The 16,696-nt window shown below is 43.7% G+C and overlaps 1 protein-coding gene across 1 annotated transcript in view; it reads right to left on the bottom strand.

Annotated features, from left to right (window-relative positions):
• LOC100556560 (TGF-beta receptor type-2) overlaps positions 1-16,696 on the bottom strand; it is a 48,615-nt gene that overhangs the window by 4,380 nt on the left and 27,539 nt on the right. The window contains exons 2-6 of the mRNA XM_062973860.1: positions 14,464-14,614; positions 13,780-13,982; positions 6,006-6,820; positions 3,137-3,278; positions 820-947 (exon numbers count right to left, since the gene is read on the bottom strand). Of these exons, the coding sequence (XP_062829930.1) occupies positions 820-947; positions 3,137-3,278; positions 6,006-6,820; positions 13,780-13,982; positions 14,464-14,614 (1,439 nt within the window). The remainder of the gene's footprint in view (positions 1-819; positions 948-3,136; positions 3,279-6,005; positions 6,821-13,779; positions 13,983-14,463; positions 14,615-16,696) is intronic.

Here is a 16,696-nt window from a genome sequence, read left to right as displayed (position 1 = left end):
CACTGACCGTGGTGTTGAGACTCTCTGATATTGGAAGCATCTAGAGTGTTCTTCCATACAGGGCCGGCCCGAGAAAATTTTAATTATTAAGCGGGGGGCGAAAATTGCGCCCCCCCCCCCCCCCGCGCTGCGGGAGGTGGGGCCATGCATGGCCAGACCTGCCCCTGCCTCCCGCGTCCTGGCCCTGCCTCCCACACTGCTCACCCTGACCCCGCCTCCCACGCTGCGCAGCGTGAGAGGCGGGGCCAGGGCGCAAAGGCCAGGAGGTGGGGCTCCGCCCAGACGGGGCCTTGCCTCCTGCCCCGCGCGCCCTTGCCTTTTTTCCAGATGGCCAGACTGCAGCGGAGGTTCCTCCAGGCCGCGATTGTGGCCTGGAGGAACCTACGCTGCAGTCTGGCCACCTGGAAAAGGCCAAATGGGTGAGGGTGAGCTGCGCGGGAGGTGGGGCCAACCCTGGCCCCGCCTCCCATGCTGCTCACCCTGACCCCGCCTCTCACGCAGCGTGAGAGGCGGGGCCAGGGCGCACAGGGCGGGAGGCGGGGCTCCGCCTAGACAGGGCCCCGCCTCCCGCCCCGCGCGCCCTTGCCGGGCTGGCCTCCACAGCGCCCCCAGGACTGTGCGCCCGAAGCAGGCGCTTCAGTGGCCTCCGCCTTGGGCCGGCCCTGCTTCCATACCACAAGGCTCCAGTTTACACAATCTCTTTCACTTCTGTTGCTGGCACCATTTGGTTTTGCAATTCCATAGGCAGCGGGAGCCATAAAAATTGCTTCTCTGGGAGTTGCATGTTGCTTCCTCAATTCCTGTTGCTTTCCAGCTTACCTGATGTACCAGCCAGTTACTTGGTATCTCAGGACGCCCTCGGCCATGCAGTACAATATCTCTCATTATTTCCATGCACAGCTGTTCCCGGATCTTTGCTTGAAATGGTAGCTCATAACTCTTAACCTCTATTTAAAAAAGTAGTGTTGGTATAGATCAGGGACAGAATGCACATTCATTATCAAATGCTTGTTTCACTGAGTAATTACATTGGGTTTTCCTGTGAAATACAAGGAATAGGAAGACCCAACATAGAAACAATAATGGATAAAAGCAGAAGTATGAGAAGGACACGGAGTTTGCTTTCGGGTTAATCCTTTCTAAGGCCCCTTCCACACAGCTGAATAAAATTGCATGTTATCTGCTTTGAACTGGAATATATGGCAGTGTAGACTCAGATAGCCCAGTTCAAAGCAGATATTGTGAGTTTTTCTGCCTTGATATTCTGGGGTATATGGCTGTGTGGAAGGGCCCTAACTTAAGTCCTGCTTGCCCCAGTGCTCTAGCCCCTCACCATCCCATCCTAGATATATTGGAAATTGACTGTGTGTCTTTTATTTACTGCAAAGTACCTGCTCCATCGCCAAGCCTAGAGAATTTGATCCAAGGAATGGGATTAATGCTCTGAGTCCCCTCGGGTGAGAAGGGCGGGGTATAAATAATTGAAATAAATAAACATTAGCACCAACTAAAACATTGGTTGTTATTCATTAGCTGCAACATCAGTATTACTTGGAATCAAAGAGTTGGAAGAAGCCACATGGACCATCTAGTCCAACTCCCTGCCATGCCGGAAAAGCACAAAGTACCCCTGACAGATGGCCATCCAGCCTGTTTAAAAGCTTCCAAGGAAGGAGCTTCCACCACACTCCGAGGCAGAGAGTTCCACTGCTGAATAGCTCTTACAGTCAGGGGTACTTTGGAAGAAAGTAAGACATCATTGTTAACATCTAATATTTAATAGATATAATATTTAATAGATATGTCAAAATATAATACAGTAGAGTCTCACTTATCCAACATAAATGGGCCGGCAGAATGTTGGATAGGCGAATATGTTGGATAATAAGGAGGGATTAAGGAAAAGCCATCAAATTAGGTTATGAGTTTACAAATTAAGCACCAAAACATCATGTTTAACAACAAATTTGACAGAAAAAGTAGTTCAATACGCAGTAATGCTACGTAGTAATTACTGTATTTACGAATTTAGTACCAAAACATCACAATGTATTGAAAACATTGACTACTAAAAGGTAGACTGCATTGGATAATCCAGAATGTTGGATAAGTGAGACTCTACTGTATTTCTGATATTCCAGGTAGTTCCTCCAAGCATCATAGTACTTTCTGTAATTTAATATTGTCTAAAGTAAGGATTAATCTTTTAGCAATATCTCTTGTAATATGGTGATGCTGTAACCATGATTGCCTAGTGGAAATACAGTGCCTGGTCCTTGGGAGCCATATGAAGCTGTATTACAACAAAACCTCCACATTCACTGGCGGTAGGGGCACAGGTTCACCACGAAATTTAAAAAAATGAAGAAATTGCTATTCCACCCTTCATCCCCCGAAATAACATTTCTCAGGAAATTTGTAAGTTGTCTAACACAAGTGACCAAAGAATTGCCAGAAAGGTCTCTAGAACCCTCTAGGTCAAGAAGTTGACAATTGAGTCATACTAGAGGACCTAGAGATTCCTAGAAAGAACATTGTAAATAAAATCCTAGAATAATCAAAACCACAAAAGTCAAAGCTGCAAATGTGAAGAGGCGACTGGATACTAAGACAGACCATCTGTCAGTCAGTCCAATATTGTTGCTTGGGCTAGATGAGGTATGGCTTTTTGAGTCCTTAGACAGGGTTCTATTCCACTTGAATAATACATTCAAGTCTGAGGACCTTCAGTAATGCTGACTTGAGAATTAGTGGCCAGAGATTGTCCCTCACTCCCAGCAAACCTGATAAGAGCAATCTGTATGAAAATACGTGGAAAGTGATATTGATGGAAGTGAGAATTTGGAAGCAGCAGCCAATATCAAAACTTTTAGAAGCTTCACTGAGCACGTGGAAGACTGAGAGTTGTACAACCCTGCAGTAAGGTTAGTTCATTCTAATACTTTAGTAGCTTGCAGAAATAGCCAGGTTTGCATTGTCAAAGGGAAGTTGAATTTAAGCTCCCCTCCACCATAGAAAACAAGGCTAGTGGTCTTCAATGATGGAAATTGTAATCTAATACTGTTTAGAGTGTAGACAAATGCTTCCCTGATATGTGTATAAAGAAGCAAGATAAAGACTGTAGAGAGCCTCTTACCTCCGATAACATCACACCTGGAGGCTATCTCCCATAAAACCAAAGCCATGGAGTAGACATCCATTTGTTTGAAGGATTCCAGATCTTCAAGATTCACTCTGGATTCCAAGACCTCAGGAGCCATATATCTGGCTGTACCCACCTAGTCATAGATTTTAGATGATCAGTATGCATATATGAGAGAAAAACCATTTTGTTTCAAGGCTTATATGTGTCTTATAAGCAGGACTTTATATTGCAGACTCTTTCTGTTAAAGATTTTGGAGATCAGTATTTTTTTTAAAAATTCCAATATCATTAAAACAAGAGATAAAACACTATTAAAAGACATACAACAAGATACACTGAGTATCTTGGGCAGCTGTGAGCCTGAATTGATAGAGACTGGACCTAGAGATGGGACTGCTTAGCTCCAACTGTGGACTATTTTCTGCCCCAATTGCTCCCCTACACTCCTCTGTTAGCTTTTCCTGTGATGACCTGTTTTGTGAGGCCATTCTCAATGCAAAACAGGAGACAGAGAAGTAAAAGTCATGTATCCACCAGCTCCTTGCTCTCCTCAAACTCTCTGTCATGAGAAGGATCCTTTGCTGCTGTTGCACAAACATGCCCTGGGGCCACTTTTTAAAAGGTATTAATATTTTGTTTAAACCACACAAAAGGATCATGGTAGGCTGCTCACCTTTCCATAGAACTGGCTGATGAGCAGCCAGAAAATGAAATTGAAAGTGACTGCAATTTCAGCTGTTTATAGTCCATTTAGTGGAGCCCCGGTGGCGAAGTGCGTTAAAGCGCTGAGCTGCTGAACTTGCAGACCGAAAGGTCCCAGGTTCAAATCCCGGGAGCGGCTTGAGAGCCCACTGTTAGCTCCAACTCCTACCAACCTAGCAGTTCGAAAACATGCCAATGTGAGTAGATCAATAGGTACCACTCCGGCGGGAAGGTAACGGTGCTCGATGCAGTCATGTCGGCCACATGACCTTGGAGGTGTCTACGGACAACGCCAGCTCTTCGGCTTAGAAATGGAGATGAGCACCAACCCCCAGAGTCAGACATGACTGGACTTAACGTCAGGGGAAACCTTTACCTTTATAGTCCATTTACTTGAAGGTGGAGGAATGACCCTCACTCCTACAGAGTTCAGGAGAGCCTTTGGATTGATTTGGAACTGAGGACCTTCCACTTATTTGCAGGGTATGTGCAGGGTGCAATAGAATATGGCTTGATTGCCTCCTGTCCGGGATACTGTAACACATGGGATGGGTCAGCAGATACAAAATAGGGCAGCTAGAGTAGTGACTGTGGCTGGTTACAGGAAACACATAACTGCCTTGCTGAAACAACTACACTGGGACAATTTCTGGGAAAATTCAAAGTGCTTGTTTTAGGATATAAAGCTCTATATGGGCTAAGGTAAAGGTAGGTAAAGGTTTTCCCCTGACATTAAGTCTAGTCGTGTCCAACTCTGGGGGTTGGTGCTCATCTCCATTTCTTAATCAAAGAGCCAGCATTGTCCGTAGACACCTCCAAAGTCATGTAGCCGGCATGACTGCATGGAGTGCCATTAGCATCCCATGGAGCTGTACCTATTGATCTACTCACATTTGCATGTTTTTGAACTGCTAGGTTGGCAGAAGCTGGAGCTAACAGCAGGAGTTCACCCTGCTCCCTGGATTTGAATCACCAATCTTTCAGTCAGAAAGTCCAGCAGCTCAGCGGTTTAATCCGCTGCACCACCAAGAGGTCCCTATATGGGCTAGAACCAGACTGTCTGAAAGACCAATTTTTGCTGTATAGCCTGAGCTATTTTAAGTCCCACTACCTTCACAAGAACATTTGTTGAGGTTACAGGAGCCTTTTGGACAAAACACTCATCATCTCCTTCCTCTCTTTTGACCTTTTGAACTGAACAAGTATTTGATGGCCATGTAGTTATGTAGAAATGTGCACTTGCTTTGTATTTTCAATGTTCTTATTATGGTTTAAAATTAATTTATATTGCTTTAAAAGTATTACTGTTAGAACATGATTGGTTATCCAGTACTATTTTAATGTATCTTGTTTTAACTCATGTGTGATCCTCATTGAGTCTTATTCAACAGATGAGAGACTCCCTCCTGGGCACAAAGAAGACTGGGCGACATGGAAGGCATTGAAAAGACTGCTCTGGCACCATGAGACGCAAAGCCAATCTTCAGAAATGGGGCTACAAAGTAGAGTCTGCAACATGTGAGTGTGGGGAAGAGCAAACCACAGACCACTTACTCCATTGCGGTGTGAACCCAGCCACATGCACAATGGAGGACCTTCTCGCAGTGACACCAGAGGCACTCCAAATGGCTAGATTCTGGTCAAAGGACATTTTGTATAATGCCAAGTTTTTAACTTTGTTTGTGTTTCTAAATACATTACAACTGTACCCTCGATTTCGCTTCTTATACGATAAATAAAATATTCAACAGATCATAGAATTAGAGCGTTGGAAAAGACCGCAAAGGTCAGACAGTCCTACCTCTGCCATGTTTTGGACTACCATTCCTAAAATCCCTTATCACTAGTTCTGCTGGCTAAAGCTCCTGGAGGCAAAGTCCAAAATATCTAAGGAGCAAAGTTTCTACATTGAGCTTTAAGCATCTAGAAATCACACTATGGGGTGTTTCTGATCACACGAAAGACTATCTGTTTGGGAGTCCCTTTTGCAGATGTTCATGCTCAACATGGGGAAACTGGGATGAGATGAGTCACCACCTTGGGAGCAGAACTAGTGGTGTGACTTCTCCCTTTCTATCATGAAGGAGATGATGAAGGCCTTTCCACTTTCCATCAAGCAGAATTAACTGCTTTTCCAGTTTCACTCTACAACACTCACCTGTCCGCTGTTAGCAAACTCTTCCACCGTCAATGATGGATCCAGCCTCAAAGCAATTCCAAAATCACAGAGTACACATTCCTGACCACTCTTCATCAGGATGTTTGTACTTTTGATGTCCCGATGGGCAATGGGGATCTTTGGATGGCCACAAGGAGTATAGTCGCTGTGTAAGTGGGCCACGCCATTCACAATGGACCCGGCTATCTTTTGCAAGTCTCTCCAACTCAGAATATTCCTTGACAAATAATCCTTGAGGTTTCCCTGACTGTGATAGGCCGTGATGAGCCAATATTCCTTCTGGAGGCCCAAATGTCTCTCCTCTGCTGCGAGGAACTGAAGGATGTCAACATGTTTAAAGTTGGCATCCCAAAAGATCTGGCTTTCATTTCTCCATGAAGCATACTCCTCACAAGGAAAAATCTTGACTGCCACAGTTTCATACTGGTCGCTTGAAGAGGCACGCTTGAGTTTTGCTCTCCACACTTCTGCAAACTGCCCTTTACCCACTCTCGCATCGAGCTCAATGGGCAAAAGTTCAGTGCCATAGTCAATATTGCTGGCACAAGCCGAGTGTACAGCAGAGTGGTTGTCTACATAGACAGATGAGATCCCTTCATAGCCAGTGGCTCTGCTTGACTCAGGCAAGGTATGGTGCTGTGTTTGATTCTGTGCCCATTCCTTGGATCTTCTTCTCTGTCTATGGGTTCGGCAGAGGTAAAACGTCACTATTATCACGATGGCAACAAGCAGTGGAGGCAACAGACTGATGGCTGCGACAGGAATGATCTCCTTACTTTGCAACATGGAATATCCTACAGTGAAAGGAGAAGTAGGAAAATCATAGATAGCAAGGTTGTTTCAGCATTGGCACATACATTAATGTGAAGGGCTTTTCTGTGAGAAACCATAGACCAGTGGTTCTCAACCTGGGGTCCCCAGATGTTTTTGGCCTTCAACTCCCAGAAATCCTAACAGCCGGTAAACTGGCTGGGATTTCTGGGAGTTGTAGGCCAAAAACATCTAGGGACCCCAGGTTGAGAACCACTGCCATAGACTCATAGAGTTCAAAGACACCACAAGGACCATCCTCTCCATTATGATAAGAATGCACATTTTCCTATTTCCTAGGCCCAAGGTGACCCACTTTTCAAACTGTGGTAATTGTTCTACCATGCTTTGTTGCCTATTTTTTATCAAATCCAAGGTCAAAGTATAAGAAGTCACATTCTGCCTTGAATACCTAGCATTTTCATTGGTGCAGGTCAGGGCCGGCTGGAGATATTTTTGAATGTGAAGCGGGGGTGCTGAAAAGCGCCCCCGCCACCGGCCCCGCCTCCCGCGCCCTGGCCCCGCCCAGCATGCCCTGCGCTGCGTGGGAGGCGGGGCCAGGGCGAATAGTGAGGGAGGCGGGGCCAGAGTTGGCCCCGCCCCCCGCCCAGCGTGCCCTGGCCCCGCCTCCCACGCAGCATGGGCGGGGGGCGGGGCCAGAGCTGGCCCCGCCTCCCACGCTACTCCCGCTCGCCCGTCTGGCCTTTTCTAGCTGGCCAGACTGCAGCGGAGGTCCCTCCAGGCCGCAATAAGAGATATGCCTCAATGTAATCTGCATTGTGCTATATGTTTCTATTCAGTGTGTATATTTACATAAGATTTGTCTTTTGTCTTTGGGGCGGTCACAGAAAGTACCACAATGAATTAAATACTAACATCCAGAAGTGAATTGATCTAAGTTTGAAATGCGAACCTTATCAATCCTTAAAAACCTGGGACTATATACTTTGTTCCTGGTATATCACTGAAAGTGTTCATGGCAGGCAAGGGCAAACATTTTTGCCTCGGGGCCACATTGCGGGCCTGGCCAGGAGAGAGTGGGGCTGTTTGCACACGGTGGGCCTGTGGGCCTGGTAGGGCTAGAGCCTGGGAGAGGGCGGGCCCAGGAGCGGGCAAGGCAGGGCCTGGGTCATCCTCAGGTTGCCCTCATAGAATAAGGACGGGGCTGCTTGCCCCATCCTTATGCCGGGAGAAAGGCGGGACATGTGGCAACAGCCCCAATCCTGTTCCTCCAATCCTCAGGCTGTTTTCTTTGCAATATGCCAGGAGGAAGGTGAGACAGGTGGCAGCTGAGAGTGCTCTGCAGGGCTCTCAGCCTCCATATGCCTTCCTTGAGCAGTTCTCCCAGCATAAGGATGGGGCCACTCGCCCCGTCCTTATGCTGGGAGGAGGTTGAGACATGCAATGGCTGAGAGCGCTCCAGATGGCTTTCAGCTGCTGCAGACCACTGTGTCCTTATGCCAAGAGGGTAAATGAGGAAAGCCTGAGGTAAGCACCTTGAGGGCCGTATCCAGCCCCTGGGCCTTAGCTTGCCCATGCCTGATTCATGGTACCAGATGGACCTCCTGGGGAAGGCATTCCAGAGACAAAGACTTATACTAAAATGGTTCTGTCCTGGTACCAAGTGCTGCCATTTTCAGCATTAGACAGCATTCCTAGAGGAGGGCATCTTGGTGCAGGAGTGGGTGGTCAGATGGCTATTTGATTCCTAACTCATGCAGAGCTTTAACATTTTAAGCCAGTGCATCGAACCAAGCTTGGAAACACACTGGGAGTCCCTAGAGCAATCACTTTGCCCCACTGTGAAAAGATATATGCTGTTCTCCACCACTAGTTGCAAAAATAAAGCAAAAAAATGTTTTGGAGAGGATTCTTGGCCAAACATAACAGCAGAGGGAGAAAAGTTTGAGAACTATCCCCCGAACAAAATGTTGGGCTGTATGACCTCAGTGGGGTGCAGCCTACAATTCAAATACTGGAAAAAGAAACCCAAAACACTTGGCTGTTTTATTTGGCAGTTTCCGAACAAAGCAGAAAGCAAAAGCGCTGCAGCTAACTTCTGCTAAACTGTAAATGTTTCTAAAATAGGCATTCAGTTCAAGCCACAAGATCAGCCTCAAATGATATAATTTAAGTTTGTTTTGGAAAGTGTGAGGCCTGGCTGCCTCCTCCTCCTTTTGCTCTAATGGATTTACCTGATGGGGATGACAACATCATTGAAGTTGTGAAATCCAGTGGAAAGCAGAATGTTTTCAGAGCATTTACCAGGAGCACGGGCGGTAATGAGTGTGTACACAGCTCCCACGAGCTGCTGAAGTATGTTGCCCCCTCCCTTGCGTTGCAAAGTCATCAATTTGTAGCAGGGATCCTGAAATGGGCCTGAAGACTATCAAGCAGGCAGTCGTTTTCTCTGAAAACAACTGCTGAGACGTCAAGAAGAGGAAAACGTCATCTCATGTTTCTCAGTGCTTCCAAGGGCTGCCACAGCCAAAAATGAATTGAAGTTGGCTGATTGCAGAAATGAGAGGGCACCTAACTATTTCTTGGTAGCTGCTTTTTGGCGCTAGCCATATATTCCACGTTGGGTATTCTCTCTATAATAGGCTGCCTCTCAGCCTCTTTCCCGTGATTATGGACCACTTTCAAAAGGCTATAGGAAGGGAAGTAACACATTTGCCATATAATAAACTCCCTTCTGGACTGTAGAGCTACCTCAGCAGCAAATGACTTCGCATAATACGAAATCTAAACTTTGATTTAAAGACATGGTGCAGTGGCTAAAGGCTGTAAGGTAGTACTTGAGAAACCTGAGGGGTTTTCTGTACTAAATAGTTATAACAATTTCATACCATTTTAATTTTCATAGCTTTAGTCTATAGAAACCTGGGACTTATAATCTACTACAGTCCTTCAGATTTTCTGTAGATAATAATAATAATAATAATAATAATAATAATAATAATAATAATAATGATTCATTGGAACTTATGCCTCAAGTACCACCTCCCAGCAGCAAAGAACTGGTGGGATCACAAACCTGCAAAAGTATTGGAAAATGAGTACGCAAAGATACTGTGAGACTTCCAAATCCAGACTGACAAAGTTCTGGAACACAACACACAAGACATCACAGTTGTAGAAAAGAAAAACGTTTGGATCATTGATGTTGCCATCCCAGGTGACAGTCGCATTGACGAAAAACAACAGGAAAAACTCAGCTGCTATCAGGACCTCAAGATTGAACTTCAAAGACTCTGGCAGAAACCAGTACAGGTGGTCCTGGTGGTGATCAGCACATTGGGTGCCATGCCAAAAGATCTCAGCCAGCATTTGGAAACAATAGACATTGACAAAATTACGATCTGCCAACTGCAAAAGGCCACCCTACTGGGATCTGCACGCATCATCCGAAAGTACATCACACAGTCCTAGACACTTGGGAAGTGTTCAACTTGTGATTTTGTGATACGAAATCCAACATATCTATCTTGTTTGCTGTGTCATAATATAATAATAATAATAATAATAATAATAATAATAATAATAATAATAATAATAATAATAATATGATAATAATGTATGACAAACAAACAAGATTGATATGCTGGATTTTGTGCCAATGTGCCGATCACCACTGAGACCACCTGCACTGGTTTCTGCCAGAGTCTTTGAAGTTCAATCTTGAGGTCCTGATAGCAGCTGAGTTTTTCCTGTTGTTTTTCGTCAATGGGACTGTCACCTATTTTTATACCCCACCACCATCTAGGGGCGGCTTACATATGGGACAGAAAGTCCAACAGACATAAAAGCAAACAATCCATTAAAAACAAAACCACCACTAAAATAAAACAAGAACATTGTAAAATACAACAATCCATATAAACACAATTAAACTAAGAGAAAAAACAGCAGCATTGAGGCTCCATCATACTGTATTCAACAAAAACCAATGACCATAATTACAAAAATGGGAGTGGTCAGGCTATAAAAGGGTTGGGCATGGGATAGTGCAAAACAACGTATGATATTGCTGGGGAAATGGATGAGGAGCAGAGAACAGAGTACTGTCTGGCGACGAAGGAACAGGGCATTTATAACTAAGGGCTATAAACACTAAAGCTCCCAAGGTGAGAAATTGCTATAATTGCATAATATGGATATGCCCCCATGCTGAAGCCCATATTGAACTATGAAATTCACTGTGCAACCTCAAATAAAAAAAGACGGAGAGAGATGCACAGCCACTGGAAGGAAATGGAGAGATAAGAGGAAAAGAACTGCTCCCCCCCCCCCCCCCCCGGTTCGTTCTTCTCAATGAGAATACAGGAAGCCTCCCATGTTCACAAATGTCAGCGTGCTGGAAGAAGCAAAGACCACCAGTACTGAAGCAATGCTCCTATGCCATCAACTCCACTGGACTGGCCACATTGTCCAAATGCCCGATCACCGTCTCCCAAAGCAGCTACTCTACTCCCAACTCAAGAATGGAAAACAGAATGTTGGTGAGCAGGAAAAGAGATTTAAAGAAGGGCTTAAAGCTAACCTCAAAAACGATGGCATAGACACTAAGAACTGGGAAGCCCTGGCCCTTGAGTGTTCTGACTGGAGGTCAGCTGTGACCAGCAGTGCAGGGGAATTTGAAGAGGCACGAATGGAGGGCAAAAGGGAGAAACGTGCCAAGAGGAAGGCACGTCAAGCCAACCCTGACCATGGCTGCCTTCCACCTGGAATCCGATATCCTCACTGTGGAAGAACATGTGGGTCAAGAATAGGATTCCACAGTCACCGACGTACCCACTGCCAAGACACTACACTTGGAGGACCATCATACTTGGACAACGAGGGATCATCTAAGTAAGTAAGTTTCTGCTGGAATGAAATCTCCCTTCCTGACTCTCCCATCCTCAACAGACAACCAGCATCACCCATCCATTCCATTAGCCTATCTTGAATATTTTCCAAACCAATAATTGCAGTAATTTAGGGGGTTTTTTGCTCCTCCATCTCCATGTTTTCCTCTTTTTTATTATGTCCTACAGATTGAAAATCTGAGGCAGGGGAGAGCACAGTTCATGAGCAGAACTAAAATTTGAGCCTTGCAAACATTTATGAGCTTCCGTGTACAAACACACATACACAGTCATGCTCTTTATCTGATACAGCTTAATTTGAAAGGCTGTTGGTTATTTTATTTATTAATATTATTTTTACCACACTCTTCAGGCAACAGATACATAAAATGTCTCCAGAGTAGTTCAAAATGAGAGAGAGAGAGGCTGGCTTTAAACATGTTTTCTTCTCCGTTGAGCAGGCCCTCCATGAGGGCAGCAGAGCCAGGGAGAGACGTTTTGTTCCTGAATATTGTTGCTCCCCCACATAACGAAGCCTAGTGTTTTATTGTTTATATGTATATGCCTGACAGGCAAGCTTTCAGTGGAATGTTTTTGGAGCTGGGGGTTCTGCCATCTCTTTTTAAAAAATATAATGGGAAACAAATCCCATTCCTTGTTAAACTAACACCAGATAAGGTCAACACAGAAAGCAATGGAAAATCTCAAAAGGGTGAAAAATTATCTATAACCAGAGCTTAGAAATGTTACATTTGGAAGCCTGAATGTTATTGATAGTGCTGGAGTATACCCATTGAATCTCCAACTCTTTCAGTTTGGCCAGACAATTCCAATTAATTCTCTGCCATCCCACTTTCTCCATTGTTTTTGAAATGTCCATTTTCTCTCTCTTCTTTTCCCATTTCCCCTTTTTGCTTTGGCTTACTTCAGTTGATGCAAACCGAGTTCAATGTGTCACACCATAGAATAATTCTGGAGGACCTGGAAAGTGCCTGGAGAAGTATTCTTTTTTGGTTGCAATGCGATACCATGGTCAACAACTTCCAGTGGACCTTCCAGCAGAAGTTGACCATAGAATTGCATTTGGAGACCTTTAGGTCCTTTTGAGTGATTCTATGGTATTCAAAGCTCTTAGCATATAAAAGAAACCACATTCAATAAGTTCACATAATAAACAGGCCTACTATCAAGATAATAATAGTAATCCTGATGGAGGTAGTGATGTAAAGCCCGTATTAGTTCTTTGATGACATTTCCCAAAACCTTCTTTTTAAAATACCTTTGAAATTGCTGGCAGAGGAATTCCAAAAACATAATGTTCCAGGTTCTCTAAATAACAACTATGTTTGCTTGGATATAGGTAAAGGTAAAGGTTTTCCCCTGACAGTAAGTCTAATTGTGTCCAACTCTGGGGGTTGGTGCTCATCTCCATTTCTAAGCTGAAGAGTCGGTGTTATCCGTAAATACTGCCAAGGTCATGTGGCTGGCATGACTGCATGGAGCGCTGTTACCTTCCCGCCTATTGATCTATTCACATTTGCATGTTCTCGCACTGCTAATAGCAGCAGCTTACCCCACTTCCTGGATTCGAACCGCTGACCTTTTGGTCAGCAAGTTCAGCAGCTCAGTGATTTAACCCGCTGCACCACCGGGGACTCCCTTTACTTGGATATACATGTCTACAAAGTACAGCTATTCCAAGGTTGTCTACTCCTGCTGCAAAAAGGATTCTCTTATATGGCACATGAATCCCATTGATCACACAAGTTGCACTGCAGTGTAATATTCTTGATTTTTTTTGCTGTTGTCACACTTTTAACTGTATTTTGCTTTCACTGAAATGGTGATTTACCTTTGGTTCCACATTGGGAGGAAAGTGGAATATAAATAAGATAGATCAATATGGCTAGATAGACAAACAGGTAACAGAACCACTGTTGCTCTGAATCCATATTTGATCTCCCTTCCTCAACATATGCATATATTTCTAAGGTAGAATGTCTTTCTCTATGCAATATTTTGAAACACTAAACGCTAAAAATGTTTCAGCCCTACATGCCTATGCCTAAGCCCCAGTTGGTAAGAAGACTCACCATTTGTATGATTTTCAAATATAAGTTTGTCGTTGCACTCCTGCTCATCCACACAGCCACATATGTAAAATATCCCATCTTCATTGTGCTGACGGACCATCACACACTGGGAGGTGTTATACTTGGGAATCATGACATTTTCAACTGGCATTTGTGGGTTGTGACAAAGCGTGCTCACTCTAACACTTTCGTTGTCTTGTTTCCTAAAATGCACAAGATTTTAAAAGAAGGTGAAAGTGAGATATGAAGTAGAGATGGCCAATCTTGTAACCCTACTCAAGTTGCCAATGTTTTTATCTTCTTAAGCCTATTATCTGTTTAAGCAATTTGGTGGTTCCATTCATCTGCAGGCTACAAAAATTTGCTTTCCTTCTCCTTGACATTGCTGGATGTCTTTTATCCCATACTGAAAGAAGGTGGTACGTAAATGAAATAAAGAAATAAATAATAAAATAACTAGACAGATAAACAGATGCTCAGATAGATAAAGGTACTGAACTCTATTCACTGTCAGACATCCTTCAACACTGCCAACACAGACTCCAGGGAAGTTCAGATGATATGTTTTGGAATATATCAACAATTTATTACTGGAAGCCACCTTAGGTCTTGCTCTTAAAAATACTGCAGAATTTTAATAGAAGCTAGATTTTTCTGTTTGCTGGCAATTTTTTTTTTACTCACCATATAGACACACATATTTCTTCGGGCTTTTCACAATAGGAGCTTAAACCACAGTTGCTGTAACACACCTGATCTTCACATACTGGATATGTAATATCACACCACTTACAAACATTGGTCTTCACATTACGTCCCGATTGGCTGTTACATGCTGTGAAGACAAAATCAGACAAGAAGAGCACTTTGAAATGGGTTGGTTATTCATTCATTTATTGAGTTCACAGATTTGTTTTAAGTTGGGGGGTGGTGGATTTGTAAACCCTTTTCTCTAATAACAACAACAACAACAACAACGGTAATTTTATAACATATTTTGCAGATCTTAGCTAGGTTTCTAGCCCCAGCCCACCCCCAAATATTCCTGGGAGGATTAATCTAATCATTTATCAAGCCTAAAACTTGTTTGGTAGGAAGCCCCTCAGGCCAGAGGCAATGCCCATCCAAAGAAGACAATGGCCTTATACCCCATGTAAAGTATTTGACAAAATACTTTGGAACTCCTATGTCTAGATTCAGGTTTATGCTTTATTAATAAACAGAGGGGGTGAAGACTCATATATACACAAAAACTGGGGTTCAAACATAGGCATATTCCCAGGCACTCAATGAAACTTGATATAAAATATAAGCTTGTGTAACTGTTGGGGGAGGGGGTTGAACATCCAGGAAGCCAGCCTGATACCTAGCTGGAAGAGAGTCTCCTTAGGGATTGTGTTATGTTATATGTTTTCTTTTCATGTGTATATTTACATAAGATTTGTCTTTTGTCTCTGGGGCAGGCTCCTATTGTAAACCCCATAATCCAGTGGTTCTCAATCTGTTGGTCTCCAGATGTTTTGGCCTTCAACTCCCAGAAATCCTAACAGCTGGGAAACTGGCTGGGCTTTCTGGGAGTTGTAGGCCAAAATACCTGGGGAGCCACAGGTTGAGAACCACTGCTATAATCCTATTCTATACTTTTTCAGATCATTTCCCAAATCTTGCCCTTTTTCTCTTAGTAGGATCTTCCAAATGGTTTTCATTTCAAATAGACAAATAGCAGCTCTCAATTTTTCCTGCCACAAGGGAGACTCCATCCATCCCTGATATCACAGGAAGTCCCCAGCCAATGTAGCTCAGATCCCAGCTCAACCATTCCTGAGCCAATCAGGGGAGATTGTGGGTCTTCTGAATGGCTGCAAAAGGAAATAAAATGCTTTGCACTATATTATATGTTATGTCAGGTCTTTGGGCGATGGCATTGTTCTGACATCCATCTGGTCAGATGAATAAAACCTTTGCTTCTGTCTTCAATCTCAACCATGTTTTCCTGGCTTTCAAGGTGGCATGGTGTGCCACCATGAACCTACACTACCCCCTTGATTTCAGTAACAATGTTGTTTAAGCAAACAGAAACATGCCAGTATGGAAACAATCACTTTTACAATCGGGTTATGGTGCCATTTTGGTGATGCACATTCCCACAATCAGTTTTCCACACTCTTTCCCTTTACCTCACCTTCCTACCCTGAGTCTCTCTTGAGAAAGAAAAACTGGGATGATAATGATGATGACTGTGTACATACTATTTGATTTTTTCTTATGCTATAACTGTGGGATTCTTCTGGATGGTTTAACATGCTTGTGGCTTCCAGAACCATTGTGATATGACTCCCCCTCCCCCACAAAGGCTGAGCAAAGGCTAACATGTAGCTGAGCCACAATTTTGGCTGATCATGCAGAAAGACCTTCTCTTCTCTCACATATATATTTGTGCTGACCCATCTCCTATTTGGCACATCTCCCAGAACTAGTGGAGATCAAAGCAACAAATTAAGACAAGATGGTCGTTTCCAGGATCAAGATAGAAGAGAAACGTTGATGGGCTAAGATTCCCAATGTTGGATGTAAACTCTCAGATTTCCCTGGTCCGGGAGAAAAAAGAACATTTGATTTGACCTTCAGATAAAAGAGTGACAGTGGCTGTTTAAGTACTTCCTATTTCTATATTTTAATTTCCTTTTTTAAAGCTAGTAATTTTCAAATAAAGCTTGGAGTATAGAGAGAAAATTTGATCACAGAAGTCCCAGAAAACATGTTCAAGCAATATGATATCTTGGTTGAACTTGAACATATTGGCATTGTATTTGTTCCTCTATTTTTAGACATATTTTAATAACAGGTCAAAAAATACTCTGAGCCCAGAGATTGCAGCTGAGAAAGTTACCATCAAGAATAATCCTGAACAGGGAGA

Source organism: Anolis carolinensis, chromosome 1 (assembly GCF_035594765.1).
Source record: "Anolis carolinensis isolate JA03-04 chromosome 1, rAnoCar3.1.pri, whole genome shotgun sequence".
NCBI lineage: Eukaryota > Metazoa > Chordata > Lepidosauria > Squamata > Dactyloidae > Anolis > Anolis carolinensis.
The sequence above is the reverse complement of the archived record's forward strand: the minus strand, read 5'-3'. Positions and strand labels throughout refer to the sequence as shown.